Below are 17,217 nucleotides of genomic sequence, written 5' to 3' on the forward strand. Positions count from 1 at the left end.
TCACTGTAAAACTGTAAGCTACATTTTATTAGGCATGAATTACCATTTAAAAAAATTTAATGCGGGGATGGGCGTCATGAAACTTATACACAAAGGCTACATGTTATTTAACAGTTTTTAAACTGATGACAAAAAATGTGTTCATAATTACGTTGCTAATTATAGGTAAAATTTATATTTGTGAAGTGCTTTGAAACAAACCAGCCTGTATTAATACAAAAGTAATTGCTTTTGATCCTCTGCTAATATTGTCCTCGGTCGAATCTCGTTCTGAAATCAGCACAACCAAATTACTAAAAATTATTTCGGTAATTTTTCCCACCAGGATATTTGATCCAATGCAATTTGGTACGACATTAACCACATTCCTCCGTTAACTGTACAATTTATGGCTGTCGTTGGTGTATCATCACATTCTTTTCGCATGCGATCACGCCAATAAACTGTTGCGGCTCCAGGAAAATAAATATCGCGATGCGAAACCCCTTGTTGAAGTATTGGGGCGACCAAATAGCGATCCCCGACCATAAATTGGTCATCCACAGTAAAAGCAATCGTGTCGCCATACGCTGCGTGGAACCATATCGGGGCCACTGGAAGCGACATCTGGCCATTAACATAACGTTGTGCAGCAGCCACGACTTCTTCATAAACAATAGTTCGGTGAAGATTGGTGTAATAGCGAGCAATATTGGTTACCTCTTTATCATATTGCCACGGTGAGATGGAAAACTGCATGCAAGGTAGAAACGCAGACAGCTCGATCCATCGAATAAACAGTTCTCTTTCAGGCATTGTGAAATTTATCCCATAAGCATTGCCTCCAATCATATCGGGCAAGACAAACGGATAACCGATTATGCCGAATGTAAGTGCTGTGGGAATGACTGTTCGAAATCCACGCAACGATCCCCAGCTCGATCCCTTGTCCATCAAACGCATAAAAAACGCACCGCTTTGCGTTTTCCAGGAGGAACGCATTTCCATCATATGTCCGCCGACTTTAAATGCAGTTTTCGCGTAATGTGTTGTATAGTCGCTTGGGTTGGTGTAACGATTTGCAGTGTAATTTAGTCCGGCCTTTGGGAGGTAACTTGTTTCACCGGCATCAAACTTGAAAGAGTCAAGTTCATATCGTTGTTTGGTACTTTCCAATATTGTACCGTACCATGTGGACGCATTTGAATTCGTGAAGTCAACTGTTGATCCTCTCCCGTTCCACCATCTAATCACCGCTGGTTTGCCGTCGTCCGACTCCGGAACGAAATAATTGTTGGCGCGTCCGTACTTGTAGTTTTCGGAATCAAGGTTGATAAACGGAGTAACCCAGATCGTTACGCGAAATCCCTGGATATACCAAACCCACCATTAAGGTAACTGTACTGAAACTTAGTCTCATGCATTTTTTATAAACTGCAATTAAATTTGGGGATTGCAGCAACACTAAAACCTAGTACCATTTCGTGAAGATTAGCGATCATGTTTTCGGGATTAGGAAACTTCTTATTGTCAAAGGTAAAATCGCCGTAAGAAGTTTCATATCCATCATCAATCTCCAGTTGACAATTGGTAAAGTTATTTATCAAAATCTCCTCAGCGAAAGCCTCAACAATTGTTTGATTGATGTCACGTTTAAACCTGTAAACTATGTCTGTGTTATATGTAAGTGCTACAACAACCCATGGTTATAAAATTTTGACCAATTGGCACAATTTATCCCCTGGTTACAAACTATTTCGTTACAAAAAGCCGTACCTGGCCCAAGTTGACCAAATCGGATCTTGCATCATCTTAACGTCAGGTAGTTCCGTTGGACGAGAAATGAAACCATAATCCTTGTCAGTCATGGCTGCGTGTACAGTTTTGCTGTCTTCAGACATACAAACGGTATAGGAAAGTGTGGTGTTTGTCTGTTGGTGTTCGGGAACGTATCCTGGCCCCACAAACCTGCTGTCTTCATAGGAAGCAGAAAGACACAGCCTTTGATTGGGATAAATAGACACATGCAAAGGTACTTCTGAGTCTACGAATACTGCAGCACCAAGTGAAGAAATATAATAACGCTCTAAAACGTTTCCATAGCGTTTTGGTAAATCGGTAGAGAGAAACGGAGCTCCTTGTTCCAGTCGAATGTCGTTGAGTGGCCATTTTTGTGTGATCATTTCTGCACCACCCATCCAATGTACTGTATCCAAGCTTTCGGTTTGCATTGCAATGCAGTCTTCCAGCAAATGTTGTTGGCTAGAAGCAACTCCATATAGGCAGCTTGATATTTTCCAACACTATAAACAACAATTGCGTTGTTTGTTAACAAATGTACACAGTATACCCTTACAAGTGACTTTGTTTTTTTTTTCGCACTCAGTTACAATAATAACGTCAGCAATCCTGAGAGGCCATGGTTTATTGTGTACATGTAGGTTATTGAACCTGTCAAACAAAATATGTCGCGCACACTTTTTTTCGTTTTAATGTATGTTAGTTATCTTTCCCATACGGTTTATTGGAAATTGTATCTCTGGCAGCGATAAACGCCTGTTCGATATTCGTAAACACTAGGTCAAAGCGAGTACAAAAATACATTTTAAGGCGTGTCTCCAATTTACCCGATTTGAAATCAGAAAATCAAGCAGGCTACGCCGCTCACTAATTACGCCAAAATCAGACCTAGACTACCAGACAGGTCGCCTTCATTGTTATCAGGCTTTTGTTGATTATAAACGTCATAAGTGTTTGCCCCGCACTTCGTGGACTCCATTATCGCAGTTTCGTTTACATTTGTGTCGTCAAGGTTGCATTAATGTAATTAGAAAAGTCAACAAAGTTCACATACCGGACAACCCGACTGGTACCTGATCACTATACTCTGTATGTAGTGCGAGAATAGTCTTCAGTTGGGCCTTACCAAGTAGCATCAGTTTTGTCGCACTTATTTTTAAAGGTTTTCAGATGAAAAGACTGAAATATTTACGCTACTAAAATATATCACTAAATAATTGTTGACGCAGTGCTATAAATTTTAGTAGGATCAGGCTATTATACATAAACCCAGATTGCAGGTTAAACATCTTACTTGGTGTAGTAATTAGGTTTATTAGTGATATGAATGGCCAAAAAGATAACGTGGACAAAAAGTGGCAATATTCAAATGCAATAAACGAATGGTACGAAACGCTTCTGCGCATTTGTTAATTGTTTTCGACTGCTTGTCGTTTAGTGGCAAAATGTGCTCCATAGATATATATAAAACAGAGGCGCATAACACGTGACAAGGCATCCCACAAGACGGTTTATTGTACCCAAACGCATATTGCCGAGTTGTAATATGCTTTTGAAATGTTCTCTTTGTACTAATATATTATGTTAGCAATAATTAAATGAATGCTCCATAGAGACTAAGCAGCAACACAAACAACAAGTGGAACACGCGGTACTAGATTTGAGGCTAGATTGAAAGAAAAAACCTTGATCACGGTCCCATTTCACTTGTGTATCCCTGATCTAAATAAAACTCGAATTTTTAATGTTATTTTGTACCTGGGCTTGACCATTGGGAAATTGCTTCAGTTCTGTTAGGGTTGCACCATTTTCGCATTTTCTTTCGGCATTAGACAGTTCCCCGTTCGATTCTGCGAGCGCTGATGAAGTTACTTGCAGTTTCTCTTTGCCTGTTTTATTATCAAGCCATACCACTTTTCCATTTTCCTTAATTACGTACCTATACCTGCTGCCGGACGATCCCGATGGTAGAAGGATAACGCACAAAACGCTTACCAGTGCTGCGACCACAATGCTAGAGGCTAATAATACCGCCGGAAATTTCGACATGGCAATCGATAAGTTGATCCGTAAACACAGGTTTTCCGCTGTAAGAATACATGGTGAGGTATATGACCTGACACTACCAAACGTAATATTGGGAAATAATTTACCAGGACAGCTTATGCCCCCATATGGACCTTTTCGCTGGCAGTCAGCAGTATCAAACATGGCGGCGTTACGACATGGTTAATATTTATGCACACACGATAGGGCGTGTAAATATTTGAGTGACTGTGGCACCGGTAGCTATTTACAATGCCTTGGCAAATACGCCAATTCCGTTTGACGTAAAGCCGCTTAAGATAGCATCCTTGTTTAATTGCGCAAGGTGCTGGTGACAAATTGACTTTTTGAAATTAAGATTTATTTTAGTTTTTCTCTATGAGGGGAAAGTCCTAGATATACCAGTGTGTAGTTTAAAGCACAGAGCTTGCTGGCGACATTGAGGTCCATGGAAAGAGGAGAACTGGTGTTTTTGCGACCAAGCGAGATACTTTTTTCTGAGTACGAAATTGCTGGGCGCTTTGCTGATTACGGGGACATACATCAGGTTATTCTGCGTCTGACACTACATCCGTGCCTGGTCAATACCGTTCCCACGATCAACGTATCCAATCGTAACGACGGCGAATGGCACACCGAAAACAACCGACGGCTGTACGTGTTTCGCGTTCTGGAGAGGAACGGGGTTGTTGACAAAATTCAGGTGAACTGCGCGTGAATAAGTGTTCTGGATTGTTCTTGTTTTTTAGTTGTGTGCTTTTCAAAAATTCCTGAACAATTTGTTTTTGCCACCATAAGCTTTTTTTCTAACACAGGAATTCTTCTTCTCAATATTGGTGGCCACACAAGAGTTTTTTTTTAATAAAAATTTGGGAAATATAAAATTATAAAAAATAAGATTCATCTTACCAGGGGTGGGCAACCTGCGGCCCGCGGGCCAAATGCGGCCCTTGATTAAAGGTTGTGCGGCCCGCAGTGACGCTTGGATTTCAAATGCACTGGCAAACGAGTTTAACTATACTATATATTTTTGAGCAGATTGATGCGCCCGGTGCTATTTTTTGTGACCTGACAAAATGTGACTAGAATCAAATGCGAATTTACTTGTAGTTAAGCATATTTGGTAGTCAACAAAGGGAAATCACCTTGTGTCATACACAGGTGCGGCCCGCGATCAAATTTTGACAACTATATTTGGCCCCACAGTAACAAAGGTTGCACACCCCTGTCTTACACTATTCCATGTAGGCTACTTCAGCGCCAAAATGCTCACTTACGTTTAATTAAACGATTTGTAGATTCATTCTAAACTGTTTGTGACGTCACTATCTACATTGTGACGCTTTATTTTGCCTGTTCTTTTTGCATTTTTACGCAACTAGCTTGCAATGATGGATGTATGCTTGTCCTATTAGTATTTAGATTTGTAGCTAATGTAGTCCCTTATGGATATTTACACTTTTGATTTCAATTCAACATCTCCAATGTTACAGGTTAACGTTCTGAAACGGGCGCTTTTTCGTTTGAATGTTGAAGATGGCTGCCACGTGCGGGTTAGCGGAAAAGGAGCAACTACCCTTCCACATTGCCAATGCAAACATTTAGCGTAACAGGGAAAAAATGAAATTTCTCCCTTTCATCTGTTGATTGGAGCAAATTCTCTTTTTCTGGTTTTGATTGGGTTTTCAAATCGGACATCGAAAAGTTTTGTGAAGTTGCTTGCATACTTACAAAGTATACTTTTCTGCTGCCCTTCACCACACTATGAAATATTTTCAATGTTGTATTAATTCGAATTCCGTTTTCAAATTATTACGCAAGAAATGAAACGGTAAAATGGCAACTTTACACAATATTAGTCGCTTTGAGCACGAAAAAGGTAAAATCAATTCAAGATTATTTACATCAACGTGATACAAAACGACGTCAAGCCAGGCCCCGTTGGCATAGCAGCTTCCAGCCAAATAGAAAGTAACCAAATGCTGAACCCAGGGATACAAAGATTGCCAGCCACGAGTTAAAAGTCATGTAGATCATCACCAGCCAGATTCCAAGAGTGGTCTGCATAATTTGCAGCATGGTTTGTAGGATGTGCCAGCGGTTAAAAACCCGCCCCCTGAAAAAATGTATATTTATAATAGGTAAGCGATCAAACGTACTCAAACGGCCAATGTCACAAAACATTTAAAACGTCAAGTTAGAAAATGTTGTGGTAACTATGCAAAACCTGGCGAAATTTATTTTTGTGTTATTTGCAATTAAGGTAAAAATGTATGTTGAAATTATGTCTGAAAAAGTCATATATAAACATACAGAACTTACAGTCGGATTTTGGTTTTACTGTACGTTTGACCTTCCGCTTCAAGCTGCTTAGCACAGGGGGTCTTTGCTCTCATACTAAGATGCTGTAAAAATATAAGAGTAGGGTCAAGATAGACGGAGTTGGATTTTGTGTGTGTAAATTTAAATATGTCTCTCCAAAATCAATAACAAAACTCGATAAATGCCAAGCTTCTAGCTTTATATTAGGGCATATGATCTAGCAGACTATTTACCGCGTGGTGGTGTAAATGGGTTCGCAGGACTTTCATTCCCTCGTAGAACGCGGCCATGATGAAGACTCGGGCACACGACCATACCAGTTCCCGCTCTGAATCAACAAACCACTCGAAGAACATCACGTGGAAGGGAAGTTCAAATGAGAAGTACGTACTTGCCAGTTTCTGTGAACAATAGAATTTTATTTCGTTAAGTTATAAAATTCGCTAAGTATTTATTTTACTTACCGTTCCATTGGCGATCATGTTGAAGCTACGTTTCTGACTCTTTCCAAAAACTAAAAATTATCTGTGCTGTAAGATTCGAAGATGACCATCTTAATGGCCCGGTACGCGTTATAAATACACTGTCCCTTTTTTCAAAGAATTCCAAGCACTGCATTTGTTGTTTTGTACGCGTCCGTCAATCACAGCGCCACCGCGAAAACGATTTGCGAGAGTTTCGGAAAAAAATTACCGCTGTCCGACCGGACGCGAGGCTCGCGAAAAGGGGGCGTGCTATCTTATGTGACGCCCGATTACCTTGCACAATATGTTTTCGCACGAGCGTAACCGGTCGACATCAGTTCGCGGGACCGCGTGTTGTTTTTTAACGGACGCACAACAAGGGGATTGCGTGAGACGGGCGCTGGGTTCACGCGAACTCACTCTGTGCTCCACACGCCATCTCCCGTACTCTTTGGCCTCGAGTATGCCGTGGTCCTGCCTCCACACGCAACCCTGCTATATTGTCATGATTGAATGCACATAAACGGGCTGCTGCTTAGCGTCGCCTCACGCGACCATCTTCGTACGCACGCCATTCATATCGGCTGTGCACTTTGAACAAGTTGGGGGTCCGCTTTTCTGATTGTGGGGTAATTTGGACAACGTGTTGTTTTCGGCTTTTGAGGACCGAAAGTGATTTTTAACCCGGCATTAGCGTCAAAGCTTAAATGTGAGTCAGACAAACACTCGACGTATTTTTTTGTCAACAGTTGTTCCCTGCATTTAAGGCCACAAAAAACACGTTTTAAAAACATTTCATGTATTACCCCCTTGAAAAGGTGTATTACTTCTTTAATCGATAAAAAAAAACGCGGTAACGTAGTAATGCACGTCACAAACGCAGAACAACGAACCACAAAAACAATGATTTTTAGCAATGATTATAATTTAATCAGAATAGAATTTTCCCCGAAGGGCTTAAAATTTGCGCCCTTCAGCAGACTGTAAAATAGTTTACCACGAAAGGGAAAAAAACGTTTCAGACAATATGGGAGGAAACCGCAAAAATGCAGAGAAAAAATACGTATAGGCTACCTTTAGTGGCCCAATAAGGCCCGTTTCCTTCATTAACTTTGCTTGAAATGGTAAACAACAAAAATAAAGAATTCGTAAGTATTAAATTACACACAATATCAAATCGGAAAATAACAATAAAGTTAAAGCTTACAAATAACGGTGCCGCCATTTTATTTTCCTAGCGCTCTTTTGCTGTGATTTTTTATGCTACTCTAAACTCTTTCTTATTTTCCCTTATTTTATTTTGTGTTCACCTTATTGCGTTCAACCGCAACAAGCTCTTTTTTGCCATCGCTATAAAGATGACATGTAAAATTTTCAGGTATTTTTTACGAATACGATTTTTGGTTGTTTTAACACAGCAAAATGTGAATTTATTTACTTGACAAAATTATATTTGCACTGCAAGTATTTTGAACTTGTCTTTGTGTCGTTCACCAGAAATTTTCACGCTTTGTTGTTTACTATGAAGCAAGGGTCACCATACTACGGCCCGCATTGGGCCGGGACGTCATTTCCTTGGTAGAGCTACTAACACCATACGTTATTCCTGATCCAAAAGTGCTTAATTTTTGACAGGTGGCGTAAAGAGCTGAATTATTTATTTAGCGGCTATGAATGGGTTGGGAAATATTTACATAAAACTTTTACATTAGTAACTAATTTTTTGGGTTAGTTTTATTGAATTTTAAGTGCTAATACCTTACCCCAACCCTAATAGCCCTAACCGTTAGCATTTGTTGAGATATACCGTTTTGAAAATTAAGCACTTTTGGATCAGGAATAACGTTTGGTGTTAGTAGCTCTACCCATTTCCTTTGGCCCCCGACAGTATTTGAATTCGATTATTAAAACGCTTTGTAAATTTTGTCTGGCATACAAGGTACTTACGACTGAGGAAACCATACTGCTGATTGTGGCTTGGAGCTTTAGACTTATTAAACGTTTTTTTCTTCATTGCATTGTACTTTTGTCTTTGCGAGAGTTACGTTGCGGCAGCGCAATTTATAAATTTTTATAACGGTCCGTATATTTTTTAGTAATCTGTAATGATTGAAATTAACTGCGAGTTAACCATCCGCAACAACACGGTTTTATTTTACCCAGTTTTGCAGGTAGATGATTTGACGTCAAAAACTAGCGGCACTGGAGTCCAGTTCACTTTAGGTCAAATGTTTGAAAATGCTTGTTTTTAACGTTATTTGTGATTTTAAACCTTCACCTGACCCTAATAGCCCTAACCGCCGGCATTTCTACAAGTCTGCAAAAAAAGAAAAAAATTAAACGGGATTTAAACCTAAAATTTATGCGCATGAGGGATTGTTACTTCACTACACTACAGCAACAGTTGTTGCATTCTGGTGGTTTAAACAGCACTTATAAACTATCATAAACTATTTGACCTAAAGTGAACCGGACTGCAGTGCCGCTAGTTTTTAGGGTCAAAGTATCTACCAGTTTTGCAGGATTACAACGCATAGAAATAATAATTATGTGAGAGTAATTCCCTTTATTGGTTACTTGTGATAAAGTACACCGCAGGAAGGTTGTTCGGTTGAGGAGACTTTATAAATATTCTGCATAATTTTACAATTTACCAGTCGCGCCATCTAACCTCAAAAAAGAATATGGAAAAGCTATAGGCTCTTGGCGAATTTAGAAAGACTGCGTTAGAGCTATGCGGCACTTGCGTGTCATTTTTAACATTAAAAAGAAATTGGTCGACCCCGGCAATATAGTTAACGTGTAAGATGTAAATATACACAGACACAAAGCTATGTTGCCGACAGTACAGGAATAAGTCACGCTTCACGTAAGGAGAAAACAGGAATACTGCGTAAACAAAATGCAACTTAAGCACCTTGTCTAAACCCAACTATACGTACAGTACAACTACTACAAAGCGAAATGACATTTTTGGTCATTGCAGTTAAGTTCGCATCCATTATAGTATTTTGGAGGTATTAAACACATATGTACAAAGTGACTGACCAATAATCGTCAACGCGACAATAAACAGACGCAGCACCGTGCTCCATCACGGAAGTCAGGAACGAAAAGAACTAAATCACGTTGCGTTATCACACAAAACTGGCAGTCGATTATTACGTCACACAACGCAATAGATTACAACACAAGTTGTAGTGAGGAAAAGCGGGAATCAATAGAAATCGGCAATTACTAGCAAATAAGATGTAACACAGATCAGTCGCAGGGTTGGGTAACGAGTCGTATCAGATTTAGGAGTTTGTTAAAACCGAAATCCCCTTTTTACTGCGTTGATCGTTTGTCATGTACTGCATTCGCTTAAAACAAGCAGCAACTACAACGCTTAATGCAACCGAAAGAAAGGTTTGTATGCAACAAAGTCTTTTCATAGCTGAGACTCGATCCACGTCAAGTTCTTGAAAAAGGTGAAGTCGGACTCGATTCGATAGACTAAAAACCTAAAATATATGTTAAATTGAAGGGACAGTCAAATTCTTGCCATTACGTGCCGGCGCCCATGAGCACATTTGTGGTGGATTTGTGATTAAAATTAAGTCTGTAAGTACTTCAACCGTCAAGTGGTTTCAAAAGGCCCTTAAACATTGTTTAATCGCTTCTGTTTGCTGAGAATGAACCTGTAGCCTGCGTCGAAGCTGTTAAAAGGAGGGTCATATTGCTTTCGGTGTAGCAGATGACCGCAACATGATAAACGTTTTGATTATAGCGTTGTCGCTGCTAGATACCTACGCTTCAGTCACGAATAAAACTTTTTCGGCTCCCTGACACCGCTATTAACAGGAACGGAACATATTTTGTCTTGGCAATTTATAGATAAATATACAACAATGAACAAACGTTGTATTCAACAAACAATATACATTTATAACAATGTCATTAAAAAACAACTGAGAGTAAATGGCAGCCTATTTAGGTAAATAGTATTATGTGACACAAAGATGCACGTAAAAATGCAAAAAAATCCACTGTTCCAATTTCGACGTGGCTATAAGAAATTTCTAAAATGTTTGAATGTAGATGCTACGAAATATGTCGCTGTATACGAATAAATGGAAAAAAGCGAAGGCACATATACAAAACGTAACTTTATTATGCAGAACAAAGTGCATTTTACGTAATCAATAGTGATTGACCAACGTATAAAAACAGACAAACAAGTAGGCACCAAAACAGATGTAGCAGAGCCTTAAAACGTGGAATGGCTAATAAGCACTTGCAATAATTACAAAAGCGTTACGAAAGGTATAGAAAATATGTGGTAGCTCTTTAAAGGCGTTTGACGCCGCTTTTTAAACTCCTTTAAAATCTAGTTGCAATGATCCCCCCACTCGGTCGACTGACGAACCATCCATCCAAAAAAATAATAACCAAAACCAGAACCGAGTGAAATGCAGAGTGCCAGCCAAACGTTAAAGGTCATGTAGACAAGCATAAGAAACATGCCCAAAGTTGTTTGCACGACTTGAAGCACGCTTTGCAGAATGTGCCAACCATTACACATGCGAGATCTGGAAATCAAATAATAGTGTATTAGTACTTCAACCGACCCACCATGAGCTTTTCAAGTTTGGACTTAGTTTTTTTTCTTTTAATTTCGTTTTTTTAAATTATAATATTTTTAAGTCGGGATTGTTGTTTTGTATTATTCTAAAAACACATTTTGTAAAAGGTAATAGTTTTTTAAAATTTAAATACCAAAATAAAAATTCAGAGTTTGAACATTACCGCTAGTTGGCGTACCAACCCTAAAGCGTTTAGCAAAGTTGCCGTTGTGAACTTAGGCGGGTGGGAACTTGGTCGAATAGCTCACATACAGACCAGAGTTGCAAGTCGGGTCGGGCTTTTCGGGCCGGGTTCGGGCCGGGTTCGGGCTTAGGTATTTGTGAGAAAACGGGCTTAAAACGGGCCTGACTTTACGTTCCGTGTCCGCCATTGTTTTTTTAAATAAAATCACTCAGCTAAGTAACAATTCTCTGGCTTTCACCTAATGCCCACCCTCCTCTAAAACGTATTGTTTACCCCATTGTCTACTATTTTTTTCTTTCTCATCCTTTGTTGCAAGGCTTACGTGGATAGGCCTGTCAATCAAAATTTCGGGCCTAAACGGGCTTCTCTAAAACGTTTCGGGTTCGGGCCGGGCTTCGGGCTTATACTTTCGGGTCGGGTTCGGGCTCAGATTTCGGGCCCGCTTGCAACTCTGATACAGACAAGAGCGTCCTAGGTTCGAACCCCGCCAGAATAAAAAGGAAAAAAAGAATGTGACTGTAGTGAAATGGTCAGAGACATGTAGTGAAATGGTCAGAAGCGCTTAAACATCATACTGACATAAATGACCAATAGGGGTTTATAACCAGGGTACTTCTGGATTAGAAAACCGCGTAAAACTGTGACCACAATATTCACACAGCGAAACAGCAGTAAAAACAAACTAATGAAGGTGCAGTGACAAGAAAAAATCTTGATAATTGTAATTTCAAACGTTGTACTTACATAGCAGTGTGTGACGCGGGTTTGATCATAACATCGTCACTTCCATTTTTTGTGTACCTTCGTCCCGGGTTCTGGAATTTAAAGGCGTGGCCATGAATTGGAATGTGGGGGATACAAAAAAGGTATGCAGCCATGTGAAAAAAAGTGGGATTTTATCCAAATAGGCCATTAAACTCACTAATTTCGTAATTGGGACTCTGTGTTCACATGGAATTTCAAAACACGTCTGAAGCTTAAATTGGAGTTAAATCATCAGTTTAAATTGTTGCCCGGCGGCGGGACTTACCAGGCGAGCAAGCAAATGCGCCCGCAACACTTTCAAACCTTCGTAGAGAATTGAAAGCAGAAATACACCAACACATGCTCCAGCCAGTTGTCCAGGGGTCACGACCAGCCATTCAACAAACAAAACTTGGACCGGGTATTTGAAGTTGAAGAAAGTATTATGCTGTCAAACAAATTGGCACCAAAACAGTGAAACAACGGCAACTTTCTTCATTAGGAATAATGATTGATTTCGTCAATGCAAGACTAATAATAATAACATGTCAGGCTGGTGTTTTAGGAACGCTATACACTTGTTCAGTGCCCTCATTAGACTCAATACTAAAAGCCTATGGGTAACGCAAAAATGTTTTGTTCCGTATTTCAGATTTTAAATCACCTACCAATGCTTACAAAAGTCTCAATAGCATTATATATAACTGGAAAGCTCTTGTCATTGAGTTTACCAACTCTCGTAACTAAATATTACCGAAAATCTACCTACCCCCACTCCGTGAGTAGTACCATGCATTTTATCATCGGCACCCATATTATGACCTTCATGTCCATCGCCCATGGTACCATTGGTCGTATGGTTCATGTGGTGCATGGTTCCATTGCCCATGTGGCCCATTGTTCCATTGCCCATGTGGCCTGTAGTTCCGTTGTGGTGCATCATGCCTGTCATATTATGTCCATGCATCATATCAACCATGGACGGTACACCTCCAGCCATTGTGTCAGTCAAAAAGTTTTTTCAAAGTGCCCAAACTGGTGCTAATGCAATGCTAAAAAAATCTGAGAAACAAAAATATATTTGTACATGTTCCATCTTCAAGCCCTTAACGTACAAATATACATTTGCCGTAAATTGCCGAAAAGCCATTCTTATTGTAATGTAATGATATTGTTTAACTGTTTGTTGAAACCTTTTTGGTTTTGAAAATCAAGCATTTCGCAATAAGATTCATTACAATTCCACCTTATCTCTGTCTCAACAAAGCTTCTTTCTATTTTAAAGAGCCTTTTTTCTATATCTTTACCTGCACATGTGTTTTGTAGCGCCTAAAACGTAATCTCACATTACCAACAAAGTGTCAACCTAACGTTGTGACATTGGCAAGTAAAACAGCATTTAACCTCCAGGCATACCACGCTGCAATGACACAACAAAACCCCACACGTACACTTGTAAACGCACAGCAGTTATTTCTGTACAGCCACAAGCTATGAATTTTCCACTCGACGATTTCGTCAGCTGTTTACACAAATAAAGAGATTATACTGTCGAAATACGGTTATAGTTTGGTAAATTCCAAAATGCTAAAAACAGGTCTACACTTTATCCTAAAAGTAAATCGTTTTAACAACACAAGCATCTGAGGGTTGGACTTTACCAAAAAACACTCAAATGCCTCGGCCAAGTTCAATTCATGCTTTTGTGAAATAATTGCAAGTAAATTAATTAAATTACACACAACACTGCGTCGAAACGCACGGGCAACTTTAAATGATTCCGCTTTTTTGCGCAGGCTAACCAGTCTATTGAGCTCAAAAGCGCGATTCAATTGCTCGTGGTTTGGTGCTTTTGCACTTAACCGAGCATGACAAAAGCCTCTTTTTGTAAGAAAACCTCTTGAGCCTACGTGACTGTGTCCGTACTGAGTGCTGATACTCAGTGCTGTTACCTTGTACCATCTAACTGCATGCTTGGCAACAGTTCAACAATCACCAACCAATTTGGGCCTATTTCGAGTTCGGATAATTGCTTTGATGTAATGACCGAGTTGAATTCCGCACTTCTGGAAAGTGTAATAAGATGTGTCTTAACCAAACCACAAGTCTCAACATAACGTTTTGGAATTACAAAAGTATGGAAAACATATCCAGTTTTAAGTGGCACTTATACTTTATTATGTGCAAGCAGACAAACGTTTCTGCAGATCTCAAGGTAAAAAAAAGATCTCAAATTTGCCATTGAGAAACGAACGTCGTTTTTTTGTCTGCAGTTTATATTGATGCGAATCTATCAACAGCAAAAAATACAGGAAAATTTGGTTTCCGAAAACAAGTTGTGTAAATATCCTTTGTGGTCATTGCGCTAGGTAACCTATTGAACATGTTGTTTTAATACCAAATATACGCCAACTTTGATAAGGGTGCTGTTGATCCAACGTTTTTTCATATCTTATTTGTGACAGCTAGAAGATGCAGGTGCTCGCATAGGTTTTATTTCAGCTTGCGGTTTTAGGCGTTTTCACGCTTAATCGAGCATGACAAAGCCACAAACTTGACAAGCCGATAGGCAATGGAATGGAACCACTTGTTTCCGCTGGGGGGCAGCATTTGTTAAATCCTGAGGAATTAGTCGGTTCAGTATTAGGCAGTAATAAAATGACACCAAACCTACTTTTATTGCCGAAAATGCTTGTAAATTGCTAAATAATTAAAAAACATAAATTACCTTATCACCTTCAATGTATAGCTAAATGCGTTGTTTATAAATGCTGTTTAAACCAAAACATCACAACTGCTGCTGTAGTGTAGTGGTAGCAACAATGCCTTGTACGCATAAGTTTTTGGGTTCGAATCCCGTTGGCATTTTATCTTTTGTTTTGCAGACTTGTATAAATGCCGGCGGTTAGGGCTATTCGGGTCAGGTGAAGGTTTAAAATCATAAATAACGTCAAAACCAACCGCAATCATAAGAATTAATAGTTTTCCAAAAAAATACAAAAATACATTTACTGCCACCTAGCGGAAAAGTGTGGTTATATTCCATTGCCTATCGGCTTGTCACAAACTTGCCACATCAACCGAAGTAAATCGAATAAGAGGCATAACCCAAATTTGATAACGAGTCATTTTAAATGGCGATTATGTAAATGCATAGAATGTAAATGTATTATGTATAATGGGATTTTTTACAGTGAAAGCACAAAATGCTGAATGTCCGAACAAAGCAAGGTTCATTCATACCCGGTGATAAGTCAAACATTAACAAACGCTTATTGGCCTATGTGCTCACTTTCGTAAAGTCTTTGGTTGGAAACTTCTGCCATATTCTGCCTCGTTGTAGTTAAAAATTCCTGATAATACAGTGCACATCAATTAGTTTATTTCGTAGAAATTTTTCAAATTTCGTGTTGTTTTTTGGTTTCAGTTTGTGCAGGCAAAGCGGCCTTTTAAGAGTCATGGTTGAGAGATACAAATGTACATTGTCAAGTGAGACACTGACAAAAGCTATTGTAGAGCTTAACGAACCAGAAAAGGACTCGGATCGCCATAGTGCCATTGATCAATTTCGTACTGAGTTTGAAAGTAAGTTTCCCGACATAAAACTACAACGACAAGATGATGGATTTTTTCTACGATTTCTGAGAGCTAAGAAGTTTAATCAAGAAAGAGCAGTTGCGACACTATACAACTATGTCACTTGTCCAAAAGAATGGACTGAAGTGTATGAGAAAATCCAAAATCCTGTTCTTATTCGAGACACACTAGAATCAGGAGCAGTTGTGCCGTTGTTAGGCAAGGCTAACGATCAGTCAACTGTTGTAATCGGGCGCCCTGGATTGGATAAAAATACCTCTTTACTTGATTTAGTTTCAGCCATTTTTCTTACTTTGGACACTTTGCTTGAAGATGAAGAAGTTCAGGTTCATGGCATTACAGTAATTGACGATCTGGCATATACTAACATGGAGTTAGCGAAACAGCTTAGCCCCATTGTGGCCCGAAAAGCCATGAATCTTATTCAAAACTGTTTTCCTATTCGACTTAAAGGCGTTAACGTAACGAATGAGCCAAAGGTCTTCGACGTCATTTACGCCATATTGAGTGCATTTATGAATGAGAAAATGAAATCGAGGTTTCGTGTCCACGGAACAGATTTTACAGATCTCTTTAACGTCGTTAGCAGGGATGTGCTTCCACCAATGTTCGCAGGTAATGGCCCGAACCTGGATCCAGAGGCCTGGATGGAGCGGCTGCTTGGAAACCAAACACAACTGTGAAAGTCAAATTTGTTTAATTTATTTCATTTTTTTCGTTTTAATTGATTCTAATATCTGATTTGACTACACCGAACAATTCATATCGTTAACAATTATTTCTGAATTGTATTTTGCCTGTACGCCGTAAACCCATTTTGCAGTAACCCGAAGAAGACTAATACCATGGTTAATGTTTGACTGAAAATCACATATGAAGTATTGTTTGCCGTTTAAGACTTTCGGCAGGGTTCAATTGTTAACTGCTGTGAGGTATTCAAGGTTATATGAAGGTTAGAGAGTTAAAAAAGAGTAAAAACTAGCAAGTGTGGGATGTAACATCTAAAAGATGTTATTATAGTGGAGCAAATTGGATGCAATGGAAAAAATATATATGCCAATTAAAAGTATCGAAGTTGTTTGGTATTGTTGGTTAGCAAAATCGAATATTGAGTTTGAATTGTCAAACTGTTACAAATACCACTGTTAAAACGAGTTACATCTTTATGATATAATTTGTCTCGATCTTGTATTTTGCAATTTGCGGTGCATCTAAAATATACAGGATCGCTTAGATCACTTGGATCGCTTGGTGCACCTTTGTATTAAGCGAAATACATATATGTGCATCGAGCGATATAAAGGTACACCAAGCGACATTAAGGTGGTCCAAGCGGTGATAATATTTCAGATGCACCCTGCAAATTTGTTCTGCCTGGTGCCTAAAGACTTTAATAGCTATTAGGGACCCGCTCTGACAGATACAAATTTGGAAATGTAAACGGCATTTGCAAAAT

General features: G+C 39.3%; 4 protein-coding genes across 4 annotated transcripts; 2 read left to right on the forward strand and 2 right to left on the reverse strand.

Annotated features, from left to right (window-relative positions):
• Positions 1–38: 38 nt before the first annotated feature.
• LOC145228099 (alpha-galactosidase MYORG-like) lies at positions 39–3,990 on the reverse strand. The gene is made up of 5 exons (XM_080093087.1): positions 3,933–3,990; positions 3,538–3,668; positions 1,756–2,282; positions 1,458–1,638; positions 39–1,347 (listed from the first exon to the last, which is right to left on the reverse strand). Exons 1-5 carry the CDS (start codon positions 3,988–3,990, stop codon positions 301–303), a joined length of 1,944 nt encoding a protein of 647 aa, XP_079949213.1. The 3' UTR covers positions 39–300.
• On the forward strand, positions 3,759–6,133 carry LOC145228897 (uncharacterized). The gene is made up of 2 exons (XM_080094113.1): positions 3,759–4,528; positions 5,319–6,133. Exons 1-2 carry the CDS (start codon positions 4,274–4,276, stop codon positions 5,433–5,435), a joined length of 372 nt encoding a protein of 123 aa, XP_079950239.1. The 5' UTR covers positions 3,759–4,273; the 3' UTR covers positions 5,436–6,133.
• Positions 5,596–13,251, reverse strand: LOC145228103 (uncharacterized). Its single transcript, XM_080093091.1, has 7 exons — positions 12,934–13,251; positions 12,451–12,612; positions 12,165–12,235; positions 10,987–11,182; positions 6,381–6,548; positions 6,148–6,230; positions 5,596–5,941 (listed from the first exon to the last, which is right to left on the reverse strand). The coding sequence occupies exons 1-7, from the start codon at positions 13,162–13,164 to the stop codon at positions 5,752–5,754; spliced, it is 1,101 nt and encodes a 366-aa protein (XP_079949217.1). The 5' UTR covers positions 13,165–13,251; the 3' UTR covers positions 5,596–5,751.
• Positions 13,252–15,618: 2,367 nt separating this feature from the next.
• Positions 15,619–16,714, forward strand: LOC145228886 (alpha-tocopherol transfer protein-like). Its single transcript, XM_080094100.1, has one exon. The coding sequence runs from the start codon at positions 15,623–15,625 to the stop codon at positions 16,442–16,444; it is 822 nt and encodes a 273-aa protein (XP_079950226.1). The 5' UTR covers positions 15,619–15,622; the 3' UTR covers positions 16,445–16,714.
• Positions 16,715–17,217: the final 503 nt, after the last annotated feature.

This window comes from Phallusia mammillata, chromosome 5 (assembly GCF_965637545.1).
Source record: "Phallusia mammillata chromosome 5, kaPhaMamm4.hap1.1, whole genome shotgun sequence".
In the NCBI taxonomy this organism is placed as follows: Eukaryota; Metazoa; Chordata; class Ascidiacea; order Phlebobranchia; family Ascidiidae; genus Phallusia; species Phallusia mammillata.